We start from the raw sequence: 22,694 nt of genomic DNA, 5'->3' as shown, positions 1-22,694 counted from the left end.
TTTGAGATATACCACAAATAAACTTATAAACATACTGTGAGTTTACACTTTTACTTTATTAAAGTTAGACTTTAAAGTATTTTCTCAGTAAATTAGGAGTTTAGTAGTTTTTATACTGCAAGTATACCTGCGACTTTTCTTTAAGTGTCTCCGTCATGACGATGTTGGTGTGAGATGTTTAGAAGACGTTGGATTTTGGTTACTTAACAACACAAAACCCACAAAATATCAATGTCATCTGTCGTCAATATTCTACGTCCAACTGATGCTGACATCAGACGTCCTGACACTGAGTTCATTCTTCCATGAGCTCTGACTGAACACTTCTCCGCTCTCTGAACTCTTTTGGTTTTATTATTCCTTTCGTCACTCTGAGCATGTGAAAATGTAGAGCTCAGGTTGTGCACCAAAACAGTGGACAGTGTGTGCCGTCTTTACGTTCATGTCCTTGGGCAACAAAAGAATGTGGTTAGTTCTATAAAAACATCACGGTTGGACTCAGCACTCACACAGGAAGTGAACAGCAGGTTCCTGGGTGAACGTATGGAGTTTGTTGGAGTCATCCATCTGAGCTCCTTACATTACTGCGTATTAATAGACAGTCAATGTGACGACCTAGCTTACTGCTATCTCACCACAAGTTGCACCCATAATCATTTGTACCTCGGCACCCTCGGGAATAAGGTGGACAGAAGATAACCTGACAGAAGGAGGTTTAACAACTCGTCCTGCTGTTCTGAAGGAATGTCAAAGATCCTCAAAGACTCTTCGAACCTTCAGGATGAAAAATGACCGAGCAGCAGAGTTCAGACAGGAATGAGATCATCGGGAGGGAAACTGACGAGCAGAAGCTCCACAATGAAAAGGAAACCAGTGCAAATATTAACAAAGAAAAAGATGAATGATGAAACAAAAAGCTTCAGAACAGCAGGAAGTAAAACACCTTCTGGGTTCAGATTGATTTCCAATGTCATGCTAATACAAACTGAGGCTCAGTGATGCTAAGCTAACAGTGCTAATGTGTGTGTTGGACGTTAGCTAGCATCTAATCTAGTGGACAAGAACACAGGATGAAAACCAAGAAGGCGTCTTACCTCGTTAAGCTGTCCGATCACATTAATTAGTAAAGGGGAAGCATGGAGGGAGATAACAAACATCAGCTGACGTCGGCTCGTTATTCATCTACTCAGCCGCTAACATCAGTCATCAATACATCAATCATTCAATCAGTCATCAATACATCAATAATTCAATCAGTCATCAATACATCGATCATTCACTTACAATCTTCACAACAGGATAAGAACCACATGAACAATCTTCAGACTCTCATCCTTCCATTTATTTTGAAATCAGCCTGCGATTGCTTTTCATCGTGGATTCGTCTGCGTTTTATTTTCTCTGTTTATAGTTTTGACAATAAAGTGACAGGAAGTGATGAAACGCTGTTCAGGACCCAAAGTCTGAAAAACAGTCCAAAACCTCAAATTGTTCACGTTATTATCATAAGTGATGAAGAAAAGCATCAAATTCTGACATTTAAAATAAAACTTCACCCACAAAACGAACATTTCTACGTCAGTTACTCTCCGAACGTGATGGTTAATTCATGAGGAACACTTTCTCTCACGTCTCCACCAAGACTCCAGAAACAGGAGAACATTCGTTATCATTGGGCTGTGTGTACAAAGAGTGCCAAAATTCGTACATAGTTAAGTACAAAGTTAGGTTAAGAAGGAAACAGGAAGTGGTCTTACAAGGAGGCAGGTTGGGGGTCGATGGGTCACAAAACACAGGACTTTCCCTTAGGAGACATGTTTGGAATTGGTATGTGATTACCATGATTCCTTCGCTAAACCTAAGCTCTGAAACATTACATTAATTACGTAACTTTATGTTAGGTAGAAACCATAGACTTTCCCCAGGAGACACGTATTCATGACCAAACTTTGAGTCATTTTACGTACATCGTCACCATGTTTCTTTTTCTAGAGCTAACCTCATACTTTCCCTCGCCACTTTCCCCTGGAGCCATGTTCAGAACATTGCAAACTTTGAGTCTATACCTAAATCTAACTTGCGTACCTTTAAATTAATTATGTACGTTTATGTTAGGTAAAAACCACAGATTTTGTTTGGAACTGGACTTTCAGTCTTTTTAGGTGTCGTCATCATGTTTCTTTTCCTGAACCTGACCTCTGTAACTTTACGTTAATAACACAAGTTTACGCCATGTTTCTTTTCCTTGACCTAACCACAGTGACTTTATGTTAATTATGTAAGTTGACATTATGTAAAATCCGTGTTCGTGTTCGTAACTGTGGGAACTTTGAGTCTAAACTTAAATTTAACCTCGCTAACTTTATGTTAAGTACATAATGTCATTTGTGGGGCATTGATTCAGAGGATATCGTATGAACCGTTGTATGAAGATAATGTCTGTTTATAAACTCTCACAGAACTAAAAGTCAAACTTTCAGTCACGATAAGTCAAGAAATCAATATGTTTGCTGTGGAGACATAAAACAATGTGTCTTCATGACACGTCACATTTTGTGTGAAGTTTTTTGGTTGGACTGAAACCATTATTCAATTACTGAAATAGCTGCTAATAATTTTTTCTGTTGATCGACTGATTGATCAACTCTTGTTGCAGCTCTGTTTAAAAGATGGTGTCGCTGATTTCCATGTGGCTCAGATCCTTTTCTGTAGGTATGAATAATGAGCTGCTCACGAATCCACAACACGACCGCAGAGCAGACGATTTAAATGTTAATGAAACATTCAAACAAAAAACAACAGTTCACAGATTGTTCACATTTCAAACAGTTCATCAGTGACTATGTTTCCAGGAACATCAGCCTCATCACTCTGATGGCGTGTTCACACCCAACGCCATGCACGTGTTTCACGCAGCAGGATTACACACAGAGTTGATGCAAAGACACCGAGAGATCTGATTTACTTTAGTCGATGTATAGATTTGACGTATAGGATAAGCGGTTACAGAAATGAATGAATGAATGTCACAGCAGCGCATCACCACTTCACTGCCTTCTGTTCTTTACCTTTCACAATAAGAGATCAACTTAAATTACTAGCTGTTTAGGTTGTGCACAAAAATATAAATGTTTAAACTTGTGTCAGTACGGAGCATAACAAATCGTTAGCTCGCTTTATTTCATTGAAACCATGAGCACCAGAGAAGATCGTGATTCACTCAGATTTCCCTGCATGACGAAAAAACAAAGTGACTCCATACGTTTCCTCTGAAGCTGTCATAAAGTCAGATTATGTGTCTGTTCCTGGATTATTCTGTAAATTATTCATCTTCCTTCAGTCTCTAAGAGTCCTCACATCTCAAGAACCAAAAGGGTTTTTTATCCAGATTAATCACAGTTATGAGGATAAAGTGTTTAAATTTCTATACAGTAATATTCAGACTGGTTTAGAGGAAACAATCTGATCACATTTCCTGATCTTTGCTGAGACACAGTTTGTGTGAGATGTTGAGTTCAGTGATTGAAGCTAATGATAGCCCGGGCCATTACTTGAAGTTTTTTAAGGTATCTTCAAACTGGTATATCACTGAAATCCTACGAGTCGATCGACTGCAGCAGCGTAGCTTTGCATATGGACACGTCTCAAGATCTATGGTTGACCTCACAACAATTTACTGACAAAACATGTTCTGTGTTTTTAGAAGACAAAAAATGTATTTTTATCATTAAACGCATTTCAACGTGCTGTCTGATGCTCCCACCCCCCGCAGGTACCATGAAACGGAGTCAGAACTCACAAGTACTCTTAATGTAAACGTGAGACGGCTGCGGCCTGATACGTTGTGCCTTGCCAAAAATTAGGAGGTCCTCTGATTACAGTCAGAGTCCAGAGAGAAGGAGACAATGAAAAGAGCAGAGGTGATGGACAAAAGAAAAGTGAAGAAGTGAGCCAGAGCCTTCAGCTATCAGGCTCCTCTCCTGTGGAATCATGTCTCAGTCTCTCTCTCAGTCTCTCTCTCAGTCTCTCTCTCTGTCTCTGTCTCTGTCTCTGTCTCTCTCTGTGTGAGTGGAGCGTGTGTGGAGGAGCTGAGCGAAATTGAGTGTTTTTTTCTCTATTTCTATCTCTTTTTGCGATATATTTTCGGTGTGGTGTGTTTATGAACATAGCTGTGTTAGTTTCGTGTTACTTTTAGTTGTTTTTCTCTCAGTTAGTTTTAGTGTTTGTTTGTCTTTTGTTTGTCAGTCACGCTCTGAGGAGCTGGGTATGGCGTCCAGTGGCGTCTTCTCCAGGCTGACACGGAAGCACGGCATCAAAACTGGTGCCGGCTCTCAGTGCAGTGTGGAGGAGGTTGCTCTGGCTGTTGGAGAAGTCATCGGGCACGGCTCTGTGAAGTCCGCTGCCCGCATGAATAGTGCGGTGGTCCTTTTCCTGGAAAAGGTGGAACAGGTGAACAGGTTGGTGGAGACGGGCATCACGGTGAACGGGATGTTTGAGCCGGTGACACCGCTGACACTGCCTGCCACAAAAATCACTTTGTCAAACGTGCCACCTTTTATAAGTGATGAGTTCCTGGTCAAAGAGCTGTCCAGACACGGAAAGGTGGTGTCACCGATAAGGAAGGTGCTGTCAGGCTGTAAGTCTCCTCTGCTGAGACACGTTGTGTCTCACCGCAGACAGCTCTTCATGATACTTAATAACAAAGACGAAGATTTTGATTATCGCTTCAAAGTCCGTGTGGATGATTTTGACTATATTTTATTTGCAACTTCATCCGCTGTAAAGTGTTTCGGATGCGGTGAAGAGGGACACTTAATCAGGGCTTGTCCTGGCCGCGGCGCTTCGGCGTCCCCAGCCACGGCCGCAGGGGCGGCGGCCGCTGCTGAGCCGCCCGCTACTGTGTCGGGGCGGGCGGTGGGTGCCGCCGCTGCCGCTGCCGTCGACTGACCCGTTCCGGCTGCGCGGCGTATGGCCGCGGTGGCCGGCGGGGGGGCCGGTGCTGCGAGGCGAGGAAAAGATGCAGGAGTTGGACAGAAACAGCAGGTTGCAGAGATGCAGAGCCAGGCTGGAAAGTGCACTGAGGTGAGTGGTGAGAGGGGGGAGGTGGCAGGTAAAGGTGAGGTGACAGGGGATACTTCAGGTGAAGTGGCAGGTGAGCTGGGCAAGGATGGTGTGGGGAAAGAGGCAGGTGAGAGTATTGGTGAAGTGGGTGAGGGAAACAAAATAGCAGGTGAGCTAGAAGAGGTAGGTGAACCAGGTGAGGTGGAAGAGGCAGGTGAGGCTGCAGGTGAGTTGGGTGAGGCAGGGAAAGTAACAGGTGAGCAGTGTAAAGGATTAGAGGTCGCTGGTGAACAGTGTGAAACAGGTGAAGTGACAGGTGAGGTTACAGGTGAGCTGTGTGAGGGGAACACAGCAGCTGAGGAGATGGAGGCCTGTGAGGCTGGGTGGGTGTCTGCTCCTCTGAAGCAGCGCAGCAAGAGGAGAAGCCTGTTGACTGTGGAGGTCGGCGGTAAAGCTGGGCAACTGGCAGGTAAACCGAGCGCTGCAGAGAACAGAGCAGCTCTGTCTGACAGCAGTGACAATGAAGGGTGTGTGTCTGACAGCAGCGACCTGTCTCACACTCAGCAGACTGCTGCTCAGGTGTACCCTGCTGGTAAACTGAAATTGTTTTTACAACAGACCAAAGGGTCGAGGAAGGTGCCACTAGAACAGCACTTTCCTGATTTGCAGGGTTTTTATAATTCATCCAGACATGTTGTTAAACACAGAGCCGAGTCAGACCTGACAGACCAGGAAGTGTTCAGATTGAAAAAACTGATCATTAAAGTCAGGAAACAACTTGCTTTTTAATGATAATGAATGAACAGACTTTATTTTTATTTATTTCACTGATTGTTTTTAGTCTTGTTCTTAACATCTCCATCATTATGGATGTTTTTAAAGTAGGCAGTTTGAATGTTAATGGTGCTAGAGAGACACGAAAGAGGGCAGTAGTGTTTGGAATGGCCAAACTAAAACACATTGATGTTCTGTTTCTCCAAGAAACACACAGTGATGTTGGGAACGAGGCAGACTGGAGCAGAGAATGGGAAGGAGAACTGGTTTTAAGCCATAACACCACCCTCAGTGGAGGAGTGGGCTTCCTGTTCTCTGGATGGAGGTTTTACTCCAGCCTCTCTGGAGGTCAGGCATGTTGTGGAGGGGAGGTGCCTTTTAGTCAGAGCTCGTTTTGAACATTTTAATGTGGTTTTTATCAACATCTATGCTCCAAACAACGGTACAGAGAGGAAACACTTCTTTGAAAAGGTGAATGATGTTTTAAACAGTTGTAACTCGGAGGATTATTTATTCATGGGTGGGGATTTTAACTGCACTGATAACGAGATTTTAGATCGTAACCATGCAGAGCCTCATCCAGTATCCCAGCATGCCTTGAGGCAGCTGGTCTCCTCTCATGACCTGGTGGACGTGTGGAGAAGGATGCACACAGGCTGCAGACAGTACACATGGTCCCACGTTAGAGAGAACACAATCTCTTTGGCCAGACTTGATCGGTTGTATGTTTTTAAACACAGAATCGGTGTCATTAAAATGTGTAAGATTTTACCAGTTGGTTTTACGGACCATTCTTTGGTTTTATGTAACGTTTTTATCAGGAATATTTTACCCAAAAGCGCCTATTGGCATTTTAACTCTGTTTTAACTGTTGACAAATCTTTCAGGGAGGCTTTAAGCTTTTTTTGGAACGATTTTTGACAGAAAAAAACAGAATTTGTCAGTCTGAGACAGTGGTGGGACCATGGAAAGGTTCAAATTAAACTTTTATGTCAGCAGCACACGCTCAATGTCACGCGTGACATCACCAGATCTATCAGAGATCTGGAGACTGATATTGTGGATCTCGAGTGTGCAAGTGAGTCCACAGGAAATCGAGGATATATTGAAATCCTCAAGACTAAAAAGATGGCATTAGCCAACCTGCTGGACACTAAAGTGCAGGGTGCACTGGTCCGGTCCCGGGTTCAGAACATCACGGAGATGGATGCTCCATCGAGTTTCTTCTTTGGACTGGAAAAGAGACAAGGACAGAGGAGACAAATCCACTCCCTGCTCTCTGAGACAGGACAAGAGCTGACGGAGCCGGGCCTGATCAGGAGAAGAGCTGTCGAGTTTTATGCCTCATTGTTCAAAAGCAAATACAAGAACAATGAAGAACTGATGGAGGAGGTCTGTGGTGGACTTCCTCAAGTGTCCAGAGAGGCTAACTCGCAGCTCGACAGCCCACTGACCATACAGGAACTGTACGCTGCCCTGCAGAGCATGCAGGGGCGAAAGGCTCCGGGCATCAACGGCCTCACTGCGGAGTTCTATAAGGCTTTCTGGAACATCTTGGCCCAGGACATCCTGGATGTTTTTAATGAGAGCCTGGTGTCTGGGTCACTGCCTCTGTCCTGTCGGAGAGCCGTTATCACCCTCTTGCCCAAGAAAGGCAACTTACAGGACATAAGAAACTGGCGTCCTGTCTCTCTCCTCTGTACAGACTACAAAATACTGTCCAAAGTCTTGGCCAGTAGGCTGAGAGGAACCATGGAGCAGATTCTCCACCGGGACCAGACGTACTGTGTGCCCGGCAGGTTTATGGTAGATAACATCTACCTAATTCGGGATGTTTTGGAGGTCTCCAGTTCATTAGGCATAAACACTGGACTGATCTCATTAGATCAAGAAAAGGCTTTTGACCGCGTTGAACACGGCTTCCTTTGGAAAGTCATGGAGAGGTTTGGGTTGAGCGCTGGTCTCATAGCCAAGATCAAGGTGCTGTACAGTGACATTGAGAGTGTGTTGAAGTTTAATGGTGGCCTGTGTGCTCCTTTTAGAGTGCATAGAGGTGTCCGGCAGGGCTGTGCCCTGTCTGGGATGCTCTATGCACTCTCCCTGGAACCCCTCCTACAAAAGATAAGATCATCTGTTCGAGGCCTGGTTTTACCTGGTTTTAACAGTAGCGTTGTTTTATCTGCCTACGCTGACGATGTCGTTGTTTTTATCAAAGATCAACAAGATGTGTGTATTTTAAGCTCTGTAATCGAAAAATTTTCTGTTGTGTCGGCTGCGAGGGTGAACTGGAGGAAGAGCGAGGCCCTTGCTGTTGGCGAGTGGCGTGAAGGCCTCCCTGTTCTCCCTCAAAGCTTGACATGGAAAAGAGAGGGTTTAAAATATCTTGGTATTTACATAGGTAGCAGCGACATGGAAAAGAAAAACTGGGAGAACATTACAGAAAAAATAGACAGTAAACTAGCTAAGTGGAGGTGGCTCCACACACAAATGTCTTTTAGAGGGAGGGTCCTCATCTTAAATAACCTGGTGGCCTCTCTTCTATGGCACCGGTTAGCTTGTCTGGACCCTCCACCAGGTCTCATTGCTCAAATTCAAGCAAAGATGGTCAATTTCTTCTGGAATAAATTGCATTGGGTTCCACAGTCTGTGTTGTTTTTATCCAGGGATGAGTGGGGCAGGGCCTGGTCCACCTGGCTAGTAGAACAGCCACCTTCAGGCTCCAGTTTATTCAGAGATATCTGACTGGACCTGAGGATCTGGTGTGGAGAGATGTGGCCAGCTGCATACTGAGGCGTGTCAATAACCTGGGGCTGGATGCTGCTCTGTTTTTAACTGATTTTAAATTCCTAAAGTTAGGTGGGTTGCCTCCTTTTTATCAGGGTGATTTTAAATCCTGGGCGCTGTTTAAAGGCAAAAGAAGTGAGAAATGTGACTCTCTGTACTGGTTGTTGAAGGAGCCTCTAGTCTGTGGTGCCAGGCTGGATGTGTCCTGCAGCACCGTGCCTGGGCTGATGGGGGCGCTGTGCAGCTCAAAACTCATCTGCCTGAGCCAGCTGGTAGATGCAGCAGGACCGGCGCTGACAGACAGCCAGGCTCTGGGCTCGGTGCTGGGGGTGCGCTGTGTCCGCCTGATGCGGAGGAGTCTGGAGCTCTGGAGGAGGAGGCTGACAGAGAGGGAGAAGGTCCTTCTCCTCAAACACAGCAGGGGAGAAGCTGAGCCCGACCCCACAGACCCGTACCCAGAGATCCACCTGTGCCCAGGGTTCACGGAGCTCAGCGGCCCCCTGCTGAAACACACTGATGAGGAAAAACTAAGCCTGCAAAAAGCTGAAAAAAGGACTCTGTACACAAGCTGTGTAAAAACTATCCACAGAACACAGCTGTGTGACAGAGCAGAGTGTGTGTGGACTGAGAGGCTGGGTGGGCTGAGCCCACAGTGGAGAACTTTGTACAAACCTCCTCTGAAAAAGAGAACCGGAGATCTCTAGTGGAGGATCTTGCATGATGCCATTGCAACTAATACCTTTTTATTTGTTCTTAATCACAGTGTTTTAAAGGAGTGCCCATTCTGCGGGCTGACCGAAAGCATCTTCCATGTTTTTACTGAGTGCAGGAGACTGGCAGAGATTTTTAATGTTTTAACCCGTGTTTTTAGCCTATTTGGCGTCCTGTTTACTGCCCCTGTTTTTATTTGTGGAGTTGGTTTTAAAAAAACAGAAAAAGCAAAGTGCCAACTCCTAAATTTTTTAATTGGTGAATTAAAAAAGGGACAAACTGCAGGGTGGGCCGACCCTTGACCCTGTGATCCTGTGGAGGCACAACGTGAAGACCAGACTGAGGCTGGAGTTTTGTTTCCACAGGATCACAGAGAACATTGATGTGTTTGAACAGCAGTGGGCTCATGAGGAGCTGCTGTGCCGAGTGAATGAGAGAGAACTAGAATTTGCATCATTCCTCAACTGATATATTGAGTGTATAACTGTTTGTTTGTTTTTAAACCAACTGTAAATAAAGTACTGTTAAAAAATCAAAAAAATCTCTCTGTCTCTGTCTTTCTCTCTCTCTCTCTGTCTCTCTCTCTCTCTGTCTCATTGTGTCATGCGGATTACTGTTAATTTATTATGCTGATCTGTTCTGTACGACATCTATTGCACGTCTGTCCGTCCTGGAAGAGGGATCCCTCCTCAGTTGCTCTTCCTGAGGTTTCTACCGTTTTTTTTCCCCGTTAAAGGGTTTTTTTTTGGGGAGTTTTTCCTGATCAGCTGTGAGGGTCATAAGGACAGAGGGATGTCGTATGCTGTAAAGCCCTGTGAGGCAAATTGTGATTTGTGATATTGGGCTTTATAAATAAAATTGATTGATTGATTGAACTTTCTGAACGCAGTGATGTGCACTGCATGTCATGTGATGAGGACCAAACAATCACAGCTGACAGATATCTTTCCTTCCTCAGTAAATATTGGTGTGTGATAAATATGGAGAAGTTGGTCATGTTAGTGCAGAGCTGTCAGAGCGTCACATCTGTCCCACAGACAGACAGGAAGTAGATCAGCTCTGACCTCAGGCTTTCAGGTAAACAGGCTATGATACAGTGCTGGTTATGGTTGCTTAGCAACCTGCCGCCACGCTTTTGTAAGCTGACACAGAAAAGCCACAAAGGTAGCGCCCAGCACCCGACCTCATGTTTTCCGGGCGGCTGTTTCCCTCCGGACAAATAAAGTTTCCTCATATTCTGAAAGGGTGTTCCTGCAACCCATCCGAGGAGACCTTCACAAGATAGTTATTGTGCACATCATGTTGTATTCTGTACTGTGCAGAGTGTGCTTACTGCTTCTATCATGTTAGCCACATGTTCTGTTAACGATTACAGATGGAAATTAGTGTTTCGCTAAATCTGGTGCGCGTTTTTCATTCATTCATTCATCTTCTAACCCTTCATCCTCTTGAGGGTTGCGGGGGGGCTGGAGCCTATCCCAGCTGACACTGGGCGAGAGGCAGGGTTCACCCTGGACAGGTCACCAGACTATCACAGGACTGACACATAGAGACAAACAACCATTCACACTCACATTCACACCTACGGACAATTTAGAGTCACCAATTAACCTGCATGTCTTTGGACTGTGGGAGGAAGCTGGAGTGCCCGGAGAGAACCCACGCTGACACAGGGAGAACATGCAAACTCCGCACAGAAGGGCTCCCACGCCCGGGATCGAACCGGCAACCCTCTTGCTGTGAGGCGACAGTGCTAACCACCACACCACCGTGCCGCCCTGGTGCGCGTTTTTATTTCTGATTAATGTCATCGCATATTGTCATTTTATACGTACATCAAATAAACTAAACCTGGACACAGCTCACACACACACACACACTGGTGTCCACAGAAACACACTGGTGCTGCAAACATACTGGTGTGAAGAGGCTGACGTCATCTAACAGACAGACAGACAGAAACACTGCAAGAACTCCTCACCGCTAACTTCCTGCAAATGGAGGGTGAAAATACTCCGTGTGTGTGTGTGTGTGTGTGTGTGTGTGTGTGTGTGTGTGTACTCAGTATGTATAATGGATTAGCCCTGAGGGCAGCCTGGTAGCAGCAACCAGACCTGAACACACACACACACACACACACACACACACACACACACACACACACACTCTCTCTCTCCCTGTTTTGGCCCATTAGCTGGAGGGAAGATCTATAATGTATATCCATGAGTGTGTGTGTGTGTGTGTGTGTGTGTGTGTGTTCAGGTGAGTAACATCCATTAGTTTCTCCTGATGAAAATGGGTAAACATGTGAAGAGCACACACACACACACACACACACACACACACACCTGCTATTATTGAAGGTTATCAGTGTGTTTCTTCTGCTGCTGATCGAGTCGATTGATCCATCAAAGCCATTGATCAGTTTGGTTTCTGTCTCTTTAAACGGAGTCTCGCTGGTCGGATTAAAAACCCTCATCTGGACTTGTTTTCTGTTTCTGACATGTCATCGATTTATCGGGTTGAGCTGAACACTCAGAGAAACAAGTGTCCGTCACAGATACTGTCCTGTTTATGAGTTAAGTGATGCGATCACGTGCCGACTTGTCAACGTGTCAACACATCGACTTGTTGATGTCTCTACGTGTCGATGTGTTGACTTGTCAACATGTCAATGTGTCGCCGTGTGGATGTGTACCAAACACTGACTCTGTGTGAAAGACACCGTGAACAGGTGAGTTTCAAAGCATCAACATGTGTGTGTGTGTGTGTGTGTGTGTGTGTGTGTGTCCACCTCACCTCGTACTCCTCCTTGAAGCCATAACCTTCGGCACATTTCATCTGGGTGATGTGTTGCAGCAGGTCAGCCACTCGGATGGCCGGGTGCAGCTGTCCCGTCTGATAGGGTAAGGCCTCCCGCTCCGACTCTCGCTGCTTATAGTGGGACTGGACCAGGCTACTGGTTTCACTGGTCATAGTGTGACTGTCATCTGTGGGAGGACGAGGGGGAGGAAGGACAGAAGAGTGAAAATGAACAGGTCAGACTGAGGCTGTAGAGACGGCTGGACAGACAGACAAACATGGCGTATGATCATGTTGGGTGGCACAGACTGGACCTGTTGTGATGAATCAAATCTGTGACTTCTCATGATGTCAGGTCAAAGGTCAACACATTTATACCAGCCTCCTTTTTTTAATTCAGTTTTGTGTCAGTTAAAGAGGACCTACAATGCAGACCAATATTTCATTTTACAATGTTCAAAAAATAAACGAGGCCAAAGTTTTAAATAATGACATTAACGTATGTAGAAGTAAATCTTTAGCTGCTCCAGACACGCTACTGCTACTGTAATTACATACACTGCTACATGTAGCTACATGCTAACTTCAGGGAAACATATTGTTTACATGTAGCTACATGCTAACATCAGGGAAACATGTCGTCTATATGTAGCTATATGCTAATGTCAGGGAAACATATCGTCTACATGTAGCTACATGCTAACGTCAGGGAAACATGTCATCTATATGTAGCTACACGCTAATGTCAGGGAAACATATTGTTTACATGTAGCTACATGCTAACATCAGGGGAACATGTCATCTATATGTAGCTACACGCTAATGTCAGGGAAACATATTGTTTACATGTAGCTACATGCTAACATCAGGGAAACATGTCATCTATATGTAGCTACACGCTAATGTCAGGGAAACATATTGTTTACATGTAGCTACATGCTAACATCAGGGGAACATGTCATCTACACGTTGTTAAACATGGTTAAAGGGAGAGGCTCTAAAAAAAAGCGTCTCTGACAGAGGGTGCATTACGGGGCCGTGAGTGAGCATCGTTTTGTTGACGGGCAGTGGCGGCTGGTTTTGAGCCATGACTCCTTCTATTCTGGCTCCCAATAACACAACAAGACAAACACATTTTAACACTCCTATGGAGCCTACAGCCCTGTGGGGGAGAGGCAGCTGCACCTCCAGCTGATAACATGATGCCATCGTGACGTCATCATGACTTCAGCCTTAAAAGGGTCTGTAACGTTACGGTCTGTCATATTCCTGTATTTCATTTGGACCGTTGGCTCCATCATACTAACGAGCTCACTGTTTGCAATTAACTTGAGCTGATGAAGGAACCTAGCAGGCTAATCTTAGCTCATGTCATGGATGGCTTGTTAGGGGCCCCTAAATTGCTCTTGGCTAGCGCTTTGTACCGTTAAATCATTTACTGTTTATCAGACAACAAACGAGACAAGAATTAACTAGCTAGCACAGCCCGCCAACCCTCCACCTTACTTCCCCCTGCAAGGACACTAACTCCGCGGGAGGAGAGTGAATGGCAACTCAGACTTTAGCTGCTTGAATTCAGCCAGCAAAAATCCCAGCCCTGGGGTTCACAGTGGGATCTAATCCCTGTAACTGCAGCAGAAAGTTCACTGATCCAGCAGAACTTGGAGGAGGGTGGTCCAGGATCAGACCCCCGGTGACTGGGCACTGCCTGATTGTGTAACTGCTGCAAAATGTAACACACACACACACATCATGTGTGGACTCTTGTGGTGGGTGCTGGTTGTTTGAGTCATTGTTTGGGTGGATTCTATTTCTTAGCTAACATTAGCTAGCATTATACATTGTTAGCGCTGTAGCAGCACTGAAGAACGGCAGGGCACAGGAATGTGCATAACGTTATGTTCTTCAGTCTGAGTCCTTTATATAAAAGTCAGTCCACAAGCTTTTAGAGGCAACCTGAAAAAGGCAGGACAGTCTCGGTCTTCAGGTTTCCACCTCAACAACCAGCGTATAAAGTTCCACACGGAACCTTCGAACCTTTAAACTCATAAAAACCCAAAATACAACCTGAACGTGAAAATGAGCAGAATAGGTCCTCTTTATACGTTAGGGTAACATCGTTTACATAATAATAATAGTAATAATGATAATAGTTAGTTTTATTACAAACTGGAGGGACCAATGATCTGACAATGACAAGCCCTGATCCACATCCATAGCTACCATGTTGTTACCATGACAACACAGATGAAAGACACACATCACGTGCCATCAAATCACATGATAGGAAGGAGGATGGTGATTGGCCCTGTTTCTTTTCACACTGCCGCGATAACCATTGATCACAATTCAATGATGTGACGGAACATAAAGGAGTACAGCATTGTGAATACTGGTCCAGATTGTACAAGTACTTGTTCAGACCCAGTAGAGCATGGTTTGACTGGTCAGAACTCAGTAGAATGTAATGCAAGTACTGGTCCAGACCCAGTAAGGTATGGTATAAGTACTGGTCAGAACCCATTAGAGCATGGTATGAGTACTGGTCAGAACCCATCAAAGCATGGTATGAGTACTGGTCAGGACTCAGTAGAGCTGAGTACTGGTCAGAACCCATCAGAGCATGGTATGAGTACTGGTCAGAACCCATTAGAGCGTGGTATGAGTACTGGTCCAGACCCAGTAGAGCATGGTATGAGTACTGGTCCAGACCCAGTAGAGCATGGTATGAGTACTGGTCCAGACCCAGTAGAGCTGAGTATTGGTCAGAACCCAGTAGAACATAGTATGAGTACTGGTCCAGACCCAATAGAGCATGGTATGAGTACTGGTCCAGACCCAGTAGAACTGAATACTGGTCAGGATCCAGTTCAGTGCGGTATGAGTACTGGTCCAGATGTGGTCCAGGTTCTTGGAGCTGCAGTGTGAAAAGAGCAGAGAATTCAGAGTCCTGGAACAAAACAAACCTCTTCTGTAAACTGGTTTTCATCGACCCTCAAATAAATGTCCAGGACTCTGATGTGAACATTTCAACAAAGACTCAGCGACATACCTTCTACTACACTCCCTAACTCTGTTCTCATTGGCTAGCCTGGGGGCTGACTGACCAATCTGAATCTCTGTCCCAAACAGCCCAACCACTCATGGCAAGGGCGAGGAGATGGGCAATGTCGTGGAGGTGGCGTTTGGTGATTGGACGGAGGAGGATGGATGAAACAACCACAACAACAAAAAATGGCAACCAATCAGAGGAAGAGGAATGGGCAGAGCTGATTGGTTCAAGGTGAAATGATGGGAGGAGTTGTGGACTGTGATGTCACAATTTCACAGAGGGGTAAAAATTATGCATGGCCACGCTAACTGATGACATCACAGCTGGTGGTGGGTGTGGCTCATGCGCAGTGGTGACAGACACCCCCCACCCCAATATGAGTCCCGCCCCCTTAGCCCCAAATTTAACCACTTACCATTAATGGGCACTTTACACAGAGAAAGAAGGAAGAGAAGAAGAAGAGAGAGAGGAGACAGGGTATAAGCAACAACTTTAGCTTTAGCCTGGGCTAAATCTACTGCTAACAAACAGCTAGCATGACTTAAACAGGAACTAGCTCCTAGCACTGCAGTAGCCCTATTTGAACTTGTAACAGCCAGCAGCAAGTGCATAAGCTAACCTGGCTAACTGTACCCTACGTGGAGGACTCCACAAACGTCCCTGGCCTGAGGACAGTTTAGCTAGCCTGAAGAGAGAGGAGAAACAGGAATTTATGCTACAGTTTGCTTTAAGCATTAGCCTAACAGCATATTTAGGGCAGTAGTTAGCATCCGAGTTTAACCTAAACTGGAAACATGTATTTTTTTTTTTTTTGCATAGATAAGAGAGGTGTCAAGTTTGTCACTTTTTACAAGCAAAACAAAGATCAGCATTCTGCGCTTGATTTATGTGTCAACCGCAGGTGGTTTGAAGACGTGGACGTAGCCTCCGGGTCAGAAAAGTGAAGTCAATGTGGAAGTGCCTTAAATCTGCTTTCTTGCTAATGGACAGCATGGGGCGATTCCAGGAATGAGTCCTAAACCCTGGAGATGAGTTCGCATGATAGCACTTCCAGTTTCCTCATCTTGGAGTCAGTGTGTTTTTGGTTCGATGTCTGAAATAAGGTTTGTAGCTAACACAACCGGGTCTCACTCCGAAGTCATCGAATACTGGCTGCTTGGTCAGTGACTTCTGGCGTCAGACACATTGGCATGAAATGCGGCCGGTTGCCATTATTGCTTAACGGTGCATGGTGGTGCGGGACAACAACAGAAATTAAGGCGGCGGAAATTCAAATATAGGGGATGGAAGGGTCCAACAACCACCAACTTTCACCAAGGAGGCCGGTGTTCACTTCCTGTAAGATTGTAAAACCAAACCCTGTTCTTTTTCCTAAACGTAACCACGTGTGTGTGTTGGCTAAACGTAACCACGTGTGTGTGTGTTGGCTAAACGTAACTATGTGTGTGTGTTGGCTAAACGTAACCATGTGTGTGTGTTGGCTAAACGTAACCACGTGTGTGTGTGTTGGCTAAACGTAACCATGTGTGTGTGTTAGCTAACCGTAACCACGTGTGTGTGTTGGCTAAATGTAACCACGTGTGTGTGTTGGCTAAACGTAACCATGTGTGTGTGTTGGCTAAACGTAATCACGCGTGTGTGTTGGCTAAACGTAACCACGTGTGTTAGAACGTCAACAACCAACACACCCAGGGTACCTTGGACGTCATATGTTAATGACACGTGACGAGGTCGCAGTGAGGACGTGTTGATTTGTTAAACGTCAGTAAAAATACTCCACTGTGATTTAGAAGCTTTATGTGTCTCTAACAAGTGTCTACATGAGACTACAGATCATCGTCACGCCGAACACGACTTTACAGCCTCGCTGTGGTGGTGACATTAAGTCATGTGACCGTGGTGTAGTTTGGTTACAGCCTAACGTTAGCTTTTAAATTCTGCAGATTAAATTTATTCTTCAATAATCATGAAGTTCATTAGTAAAGATTATCTGACTGAACAAATCCTGGAAGGATGAGAACGTGTGTTCTGATTTGTTTATTTTCTTTAATAATTCAAAATCTAATTTAAATAAATTCACGCTGGCTTTTTGCGGAGGGTCCCAGGCAACGCTGACTCAGGGTGGGGCCACAGGAAAACATGATCCCTGCAGAACTCTACAGATTTCAGTGAGGAAATGATATAAATTCTCGTTTGATGTATAACCTCAGGAGACATTTTCCTGATGAGTTGAGTCTGTAGTTTGAGTCTTCAACACACCATGACGTTGAGTTTGTAAAGCCTGGTCCATTTAGAGGAACACAGACATTTTATTTTAACCTTTCAATTTTGTGCTGCAGCGTAGAGAACGCTCTGAACCTGACTGAGTTATCTCTACCGGTCAGTTCAGCTCTGTTAGGATGACAACATCCACTAGATGTTGCTGTGTCTTTAAATAGCAGGTATTTACAGGAAGTCAGTGACATAAGAGTCAAACTGAGGCTTCACAAAGCATCAGGTGACATCAGGGTGTTTTTAAACAGTCTCTGTCAAAACTCAACAAACTGCTTCATCATCTGTCAGTGTCGTCATGTTTCCACCATGTTTCTGTAACACCACTTTATCTTTTCACTCAAACTGAAACTCTGCCTATATATTTCTGGAGTAGCTTATTTGTGTGGTTACATGTTCATATTCATACACACATTTATGTGTATTTATTTGTTTATCGCTTTACAGATACCTCGCTGTGTATACTGCTTCATGTAACTGGTTTTATTGTCTTGTGAAGCACTTTGTAATGTCTGTTTTTAAAAACTGCTAAATAATTAATTTAGTTCAGATTCAGGATATATTTTAAAATGTTAATAAAAAAAAAACAACAAAAAAAACATGTCATGTATTTTTTTCTGCACCTGAACCAGGAGCTGCAAATCTCAAATTAGTTATCTTATTTAGCTTTAGTTAGCTTATTTAGCTTTAATTAGCTTTAGTTAGCTTATTTAGCTTTAGTTAGCTTAATTAGCTTTAGTTAGCTTATTTAGCTTTAGTTGGCTTAATTAGCTTTAATTAGTTTAATTGGCTTTATTTAGCTAAATTAGCTTTACTTAGCTTTAGCTGCTAACCTAGTGAAATACACTGTCAGTGAAAAATTTGGTGATTTAACAAATATGTTGAATCTCTATTATTTTGATGTAATATTTCTCTTAGACGACATTTGCTGAAATAAAATCTGTTCATAGGTACATTATAGCGTGTCTCATTTCTTCTTCATGTGATGACAGTTAAACGTCTGATCACTCAATGGACGGCGGAGGGTGAGCCAGCTCAGCTCCGCCCTCCTGATTCTAAAGGTCATGTTTGTTTGTGTTTATTTCTCTTCCTGAGGAGTATTCCAGGTAGGAGGTTCAACAAACTCTGAGTCTAACCTTGAACTCTGAGTTGATTTACCCTGAGAAGGGAAACTCTGAGTTACCGGTTCCAGAACAGCTGATCTGAGTTAGTTCAGTCAACTATGTTCACTCTGAGTTAAGCCAACAATAAAAAGCCATCATCAATGGAGCTCCGACTCCACGATTCACCATGGCAACAGGTAAATAAAAGACAGCGCCTCCATTTTAATCCAGTGGATATAGAGATATTAATGCATGTGTAGCAGACGGTGCACGTTTATCTTTAAAAGAAGAGCCTGAGTCAGAGCTAGGAAAGTGTAAATAAGTTAACCATAAAGTTAATAAAAAAGTTTATTCATCATTTATCAGACTTACATTTCCTTAATGAAGATAAAGTGGTGGAATCTGACTGTGTATCAGGCTGTAGATACATTACATTATATTAATAATATATCATAATATATTTGTTCAGATTTAATCTGATGGGGAAAAACACAGGAGGCAGAAGATTTAAAACATATAGGCTAGGCTATAGATCAAAGACATAAAGACATGACTGTAAACTCACAGTCTGACCCAGTAATAATATGTTTGGTGATTTGCACTTGAAAAGACGTTGAGGTTAAAATACAGTAGATTTTAAAATGTTGCACATCTATTTGTATCTTGACTCAACAGCATTCAGTGACTTTATTTCAGATACAAATGTAGTAAATTTAAAGACAGTGAAATGCTGCACCATTGCTCACTCAGAAATATTAACATATAAACATATAATCCCCAATATTAGGCTATAGGAATTATGTTCCATCAGTGCGACCAATGACATCAGTGACAGAGATCATTAGTCACTGATAGTACGTGTCTAAAGCTTCATACCCATTTTTAAAATGTAAATAATTAGACCTACGCATTATGTGCAATAAACATTTGGGAGCTGCTCTAACAGACTGACAGTCTGATCCTTGTGCACAGTGTTATAAAAATAATAAATATAAAAAGGACAGATGTTTGATTCTGAGCTGAGGGTGAATTCTCGCTGTGTAATATTTGAATGTAAAGACAAAAACTGATGTCCAAAGAAATGATTGATGTGCATAAATTCAGCAACTTAAGACAGTCCTGAGTAACAAACTAATATCCAGCAGGATTTAGACTGTGACAGACGGTAAATCTCCGCTAATGAATGCGCTTCGATACAAGCTTTGACACGGACTGAATGAATGAGGAAATGAAACAGCGTGTAAGAGGGAGGAGACAGAGAAAAACTCTGGGTTTATTGAAGAAAACCTGTCAGCGAGCAGGTTATGTTCACAGAGTCTGTTACCATGGTGACTGACTCAGAGTTTCAGTTACCTCTTTCTGGAACGGATAACTCAGAGTTTCCCTCATCTCAGGGTTAACTTACTCTGAGTTTTCACATAACCCGCTTTCTGGAATATCCCTCTGTTCTTCCCATGTTACATCAAGACAACCTGAAAATCCACAAACATCTGCGACATCCCATAATCTCAGCCGAGACGTCCAGAGAATAAAGCCAGCAGTTTACAGGACCTCTGACTGACTCTGCTGTTGTGTCTCTGTTTATTTATTGTTTGTTTGTTTGTTGTTTTCCTCCCCCCCCAGTCCACAAGGGCGTGTTGTGTCCATGCAGAGGTTGGAGGTCACAGACAGACGTGACGTCAACACGACACGCAGGAATGTTGTGGATGTGGGGATGGAGTGAAGCCCACCGTCCTTTTCCAAATAAAAAAAACTAAAAGCCCTCAAAACCAAACAGACTCATAAATCAAAATTATATCAGAAATAAGAAAAAAACAAAACAAATGGAGTTAATTACACTGTGAAGAAATTACCACAATAACCAGGTAACAGCTATTAAATTAAAGTAAATTTAAAAAATGACTAAAATAACTTTAAAAAATGAAAATAATTACATTAATTACAAAAAGCAAAAAAAAAAAAAAATGAATTTAAGAACAATCAATAACTAAAAATTTGTCAAAAAGAAAAAATAAATCTTTAATAAGACCAATGACGAAAGTCTAAACAAAAGAAAAATAAACTAAATTATCTGAATCATTAAATGAATACAATAATCAAAGATGGAGGATTTGGAGAAAAATAAAATCATAAATAAAATAATTAAACTAAAAATAAAGAAAAAACAAAACAAAAGGCAGCCGAACAAGCAAGCAGGGATGGATGGAAGTAAAAATATCACTCTCTCTGTCTCTGTCTCATTCTCTCCATCCTCTCTGTCCTTTCACCTGTCCCTCTCTTCTCTGTCTCACCTGTCTGTCTACTTCCTGTCCTGTTGGTTTTTCTGTCCTACAGAGGAAGGAAAGGAAAAGTGTCTCACCCAGAATGGCCGTCGGTACGAAGGGATCTGCCGTCACGACACATCAGCAGCAAAAAGACAGAAAGACAGGAAGACAGAGAGACAGAGAGACAGATAGACAGATAGACGGACACAAAGACAGACAGACGGACACAAAGACAGACAGGACAAAGGAAAAAGAAAAGAAACAGAAGGAAAAATCAGCTCCCTACATTTCAGGATGTGTCCAGCTGACTCAAGAGAAATGTTGATGCACTTCACTGAATGTTGCCACACTCGACTGAATGTTGCAGCACTCGACTGAATGTTGCCGCACTCGACTGAATGTTGCAGCACTCGACTGAATGTTGCCGCACTCGACTGAATGTTGCCGCACTCGACTGAATGTTGCCGCACTCGACTGAATGTTGCTGCACTTGACTTAATGTTGCCGCACTCGACTGAATATTGCCGCACTCAACTGAATGTTGCTGCACTCGACTGAATGTTTCTGCACTCGACTGAATGTTGTCGCACTTGACTGAATGTTGCCGCACTCGACTGAATGTTACCACACTCGACTGAATGTTGCTGCACTTGACTGAATGTTGCCGCACTCGACTGAATGTTGCTGCACTTGACTTAATGTTGCCGCACTCGACTGAATATTGCTGCACTCGACTGAATGTTGCCGCACTCGACTGAATGTTTCTGCACTCGACTTAATGTTGCTGCACTTGACTTAATGTTGCTGCACTCGACTGAATGTTGCTGCACTTGACTTAATGTTGCCGCACTCGACTGAATGTTGCTGCACTCGACTTAATGTTGCTGCACTCAGCTGAATGTTTCTGCACTTGACTGAATGTTGCTGCACTCAACTGAATGTTGCCGCACTCGACTGAATGTTGCCGCACTTGACTGAATGTTGCCGCACTCGACTGAATGTTGCTGCACTTGACTTAATGTTGCCGCACTCGACTGAATGTTGCTGCACTCGACTGAATGTTGCTGCACTCGACTGAATGTTTCTGCACTCAACTGAATGTTGCCGCACTTGACTGAATGTTGCCGCACTCGACTGAATGTTACCGCACTCGACTGAATGTTGCTGCACTTGACTGAATGTTGCCGCACTCGACTGAATGTTGCCGCACTTGACTTAATGTTGCCGCACTCGACTGAATATCGCCGCACTCGACTGAATGTTGCTGCACTCGACTGAATGTTTCTGCACTCGACTTAATGTTGCTGCACTCGACTTAATGTTGCTGCACTTGACTGAATGTTGCTGCACTCGACTGAATGTTGCTGCACTTGACTTAATGTTGCCGCACTCGACTGAATGTTGCTGCACTCGACTTAATGTTGCTGCACTTGACTTAATGTTGCTGCACTCGACTGAATGTTGCTGCACTTGACTTAATGTTGCCGCACTCGACTGAATGTTGCTGCACTCTACTTAATGTTGCTGCACTCAGCTGAATGTTTCTGCACTTGACTTAATGTTGCCGCACTCAACTGAATATTGCTGCACTCGACTGAATGTTGCTGCACTCGACTGAATGTTTCTGCACTCGACTTAATGTTGCTGCACTCGACTTAATGTTGCTGCACTTGACTTAATGTTGCCGCACTCGACTGAATGTTGCCGCACTCGACTGAATGTTTCTGCACTCGACTTAATGTTGCTGCACTCGACTTAATGTTGCTGCACTTGACTTAATGTTGCCGCACTCGACTGAATGTTGCCGCACTTGACTGAATGTTGCTGCACTCGACTGAATGTTTCTGCACTCGACTGAATGTTGCTGCACTC

At 43.8% G+C, this 22,694-nt stretch overlaps 1 protein-coding gene across 10 annotated transcripts in view; it reads right to left on the bottom strand.

The window, feature by feature from the left end:
- The window catches only part of LOC117264970 (receptor-type tyrosine-protein phosphatase mu-like), a 259,756-nt gene that overhangs the window by 44,471 nt on the left and 192,591 nt on the right, over window positions 1-22,694 (bottom strand). For 6 of the 10 annotated variants that reach the window (XM_078162810.1, XM_078162815.1, XM_078162812.1 and 3 more), the window contains one exon: window positions 12,130-12,320. In XM_078162810.1, coding sequence (XP_078018936.1) covers window positions 12,130-12,320 — 191 coding nt within the window. Of the gene's footprint in view, window positions 1-12,129; window positions 12,321-20,917; window positions 20,945-22,694 lie in introns of all 10 variants that reach the window. The other 4 variants (XM_078162819.1, XM_078162811.1, XM_078162813.1 and 1 more) reach the window with 1 other exon arrangement.

Source organism: Epinephelus lanceolatus, chromosome 20, assembly GCF_041903045.1.
Source record: "Epinephelus lanceolatus isolate andai-2023 chromosome 20, ASM4190304v1, whole genome shotgun sequence".
Lineage (NCBI taxonomy): Eukaryota > Metazoa > Chordata > Actinopteri > Perciformes > Serranidae > Epinephelus > Epinephelus lanceolatus.
This window is presented reverse-complemented; position numbering and strand designations above follow the sequence as displayed.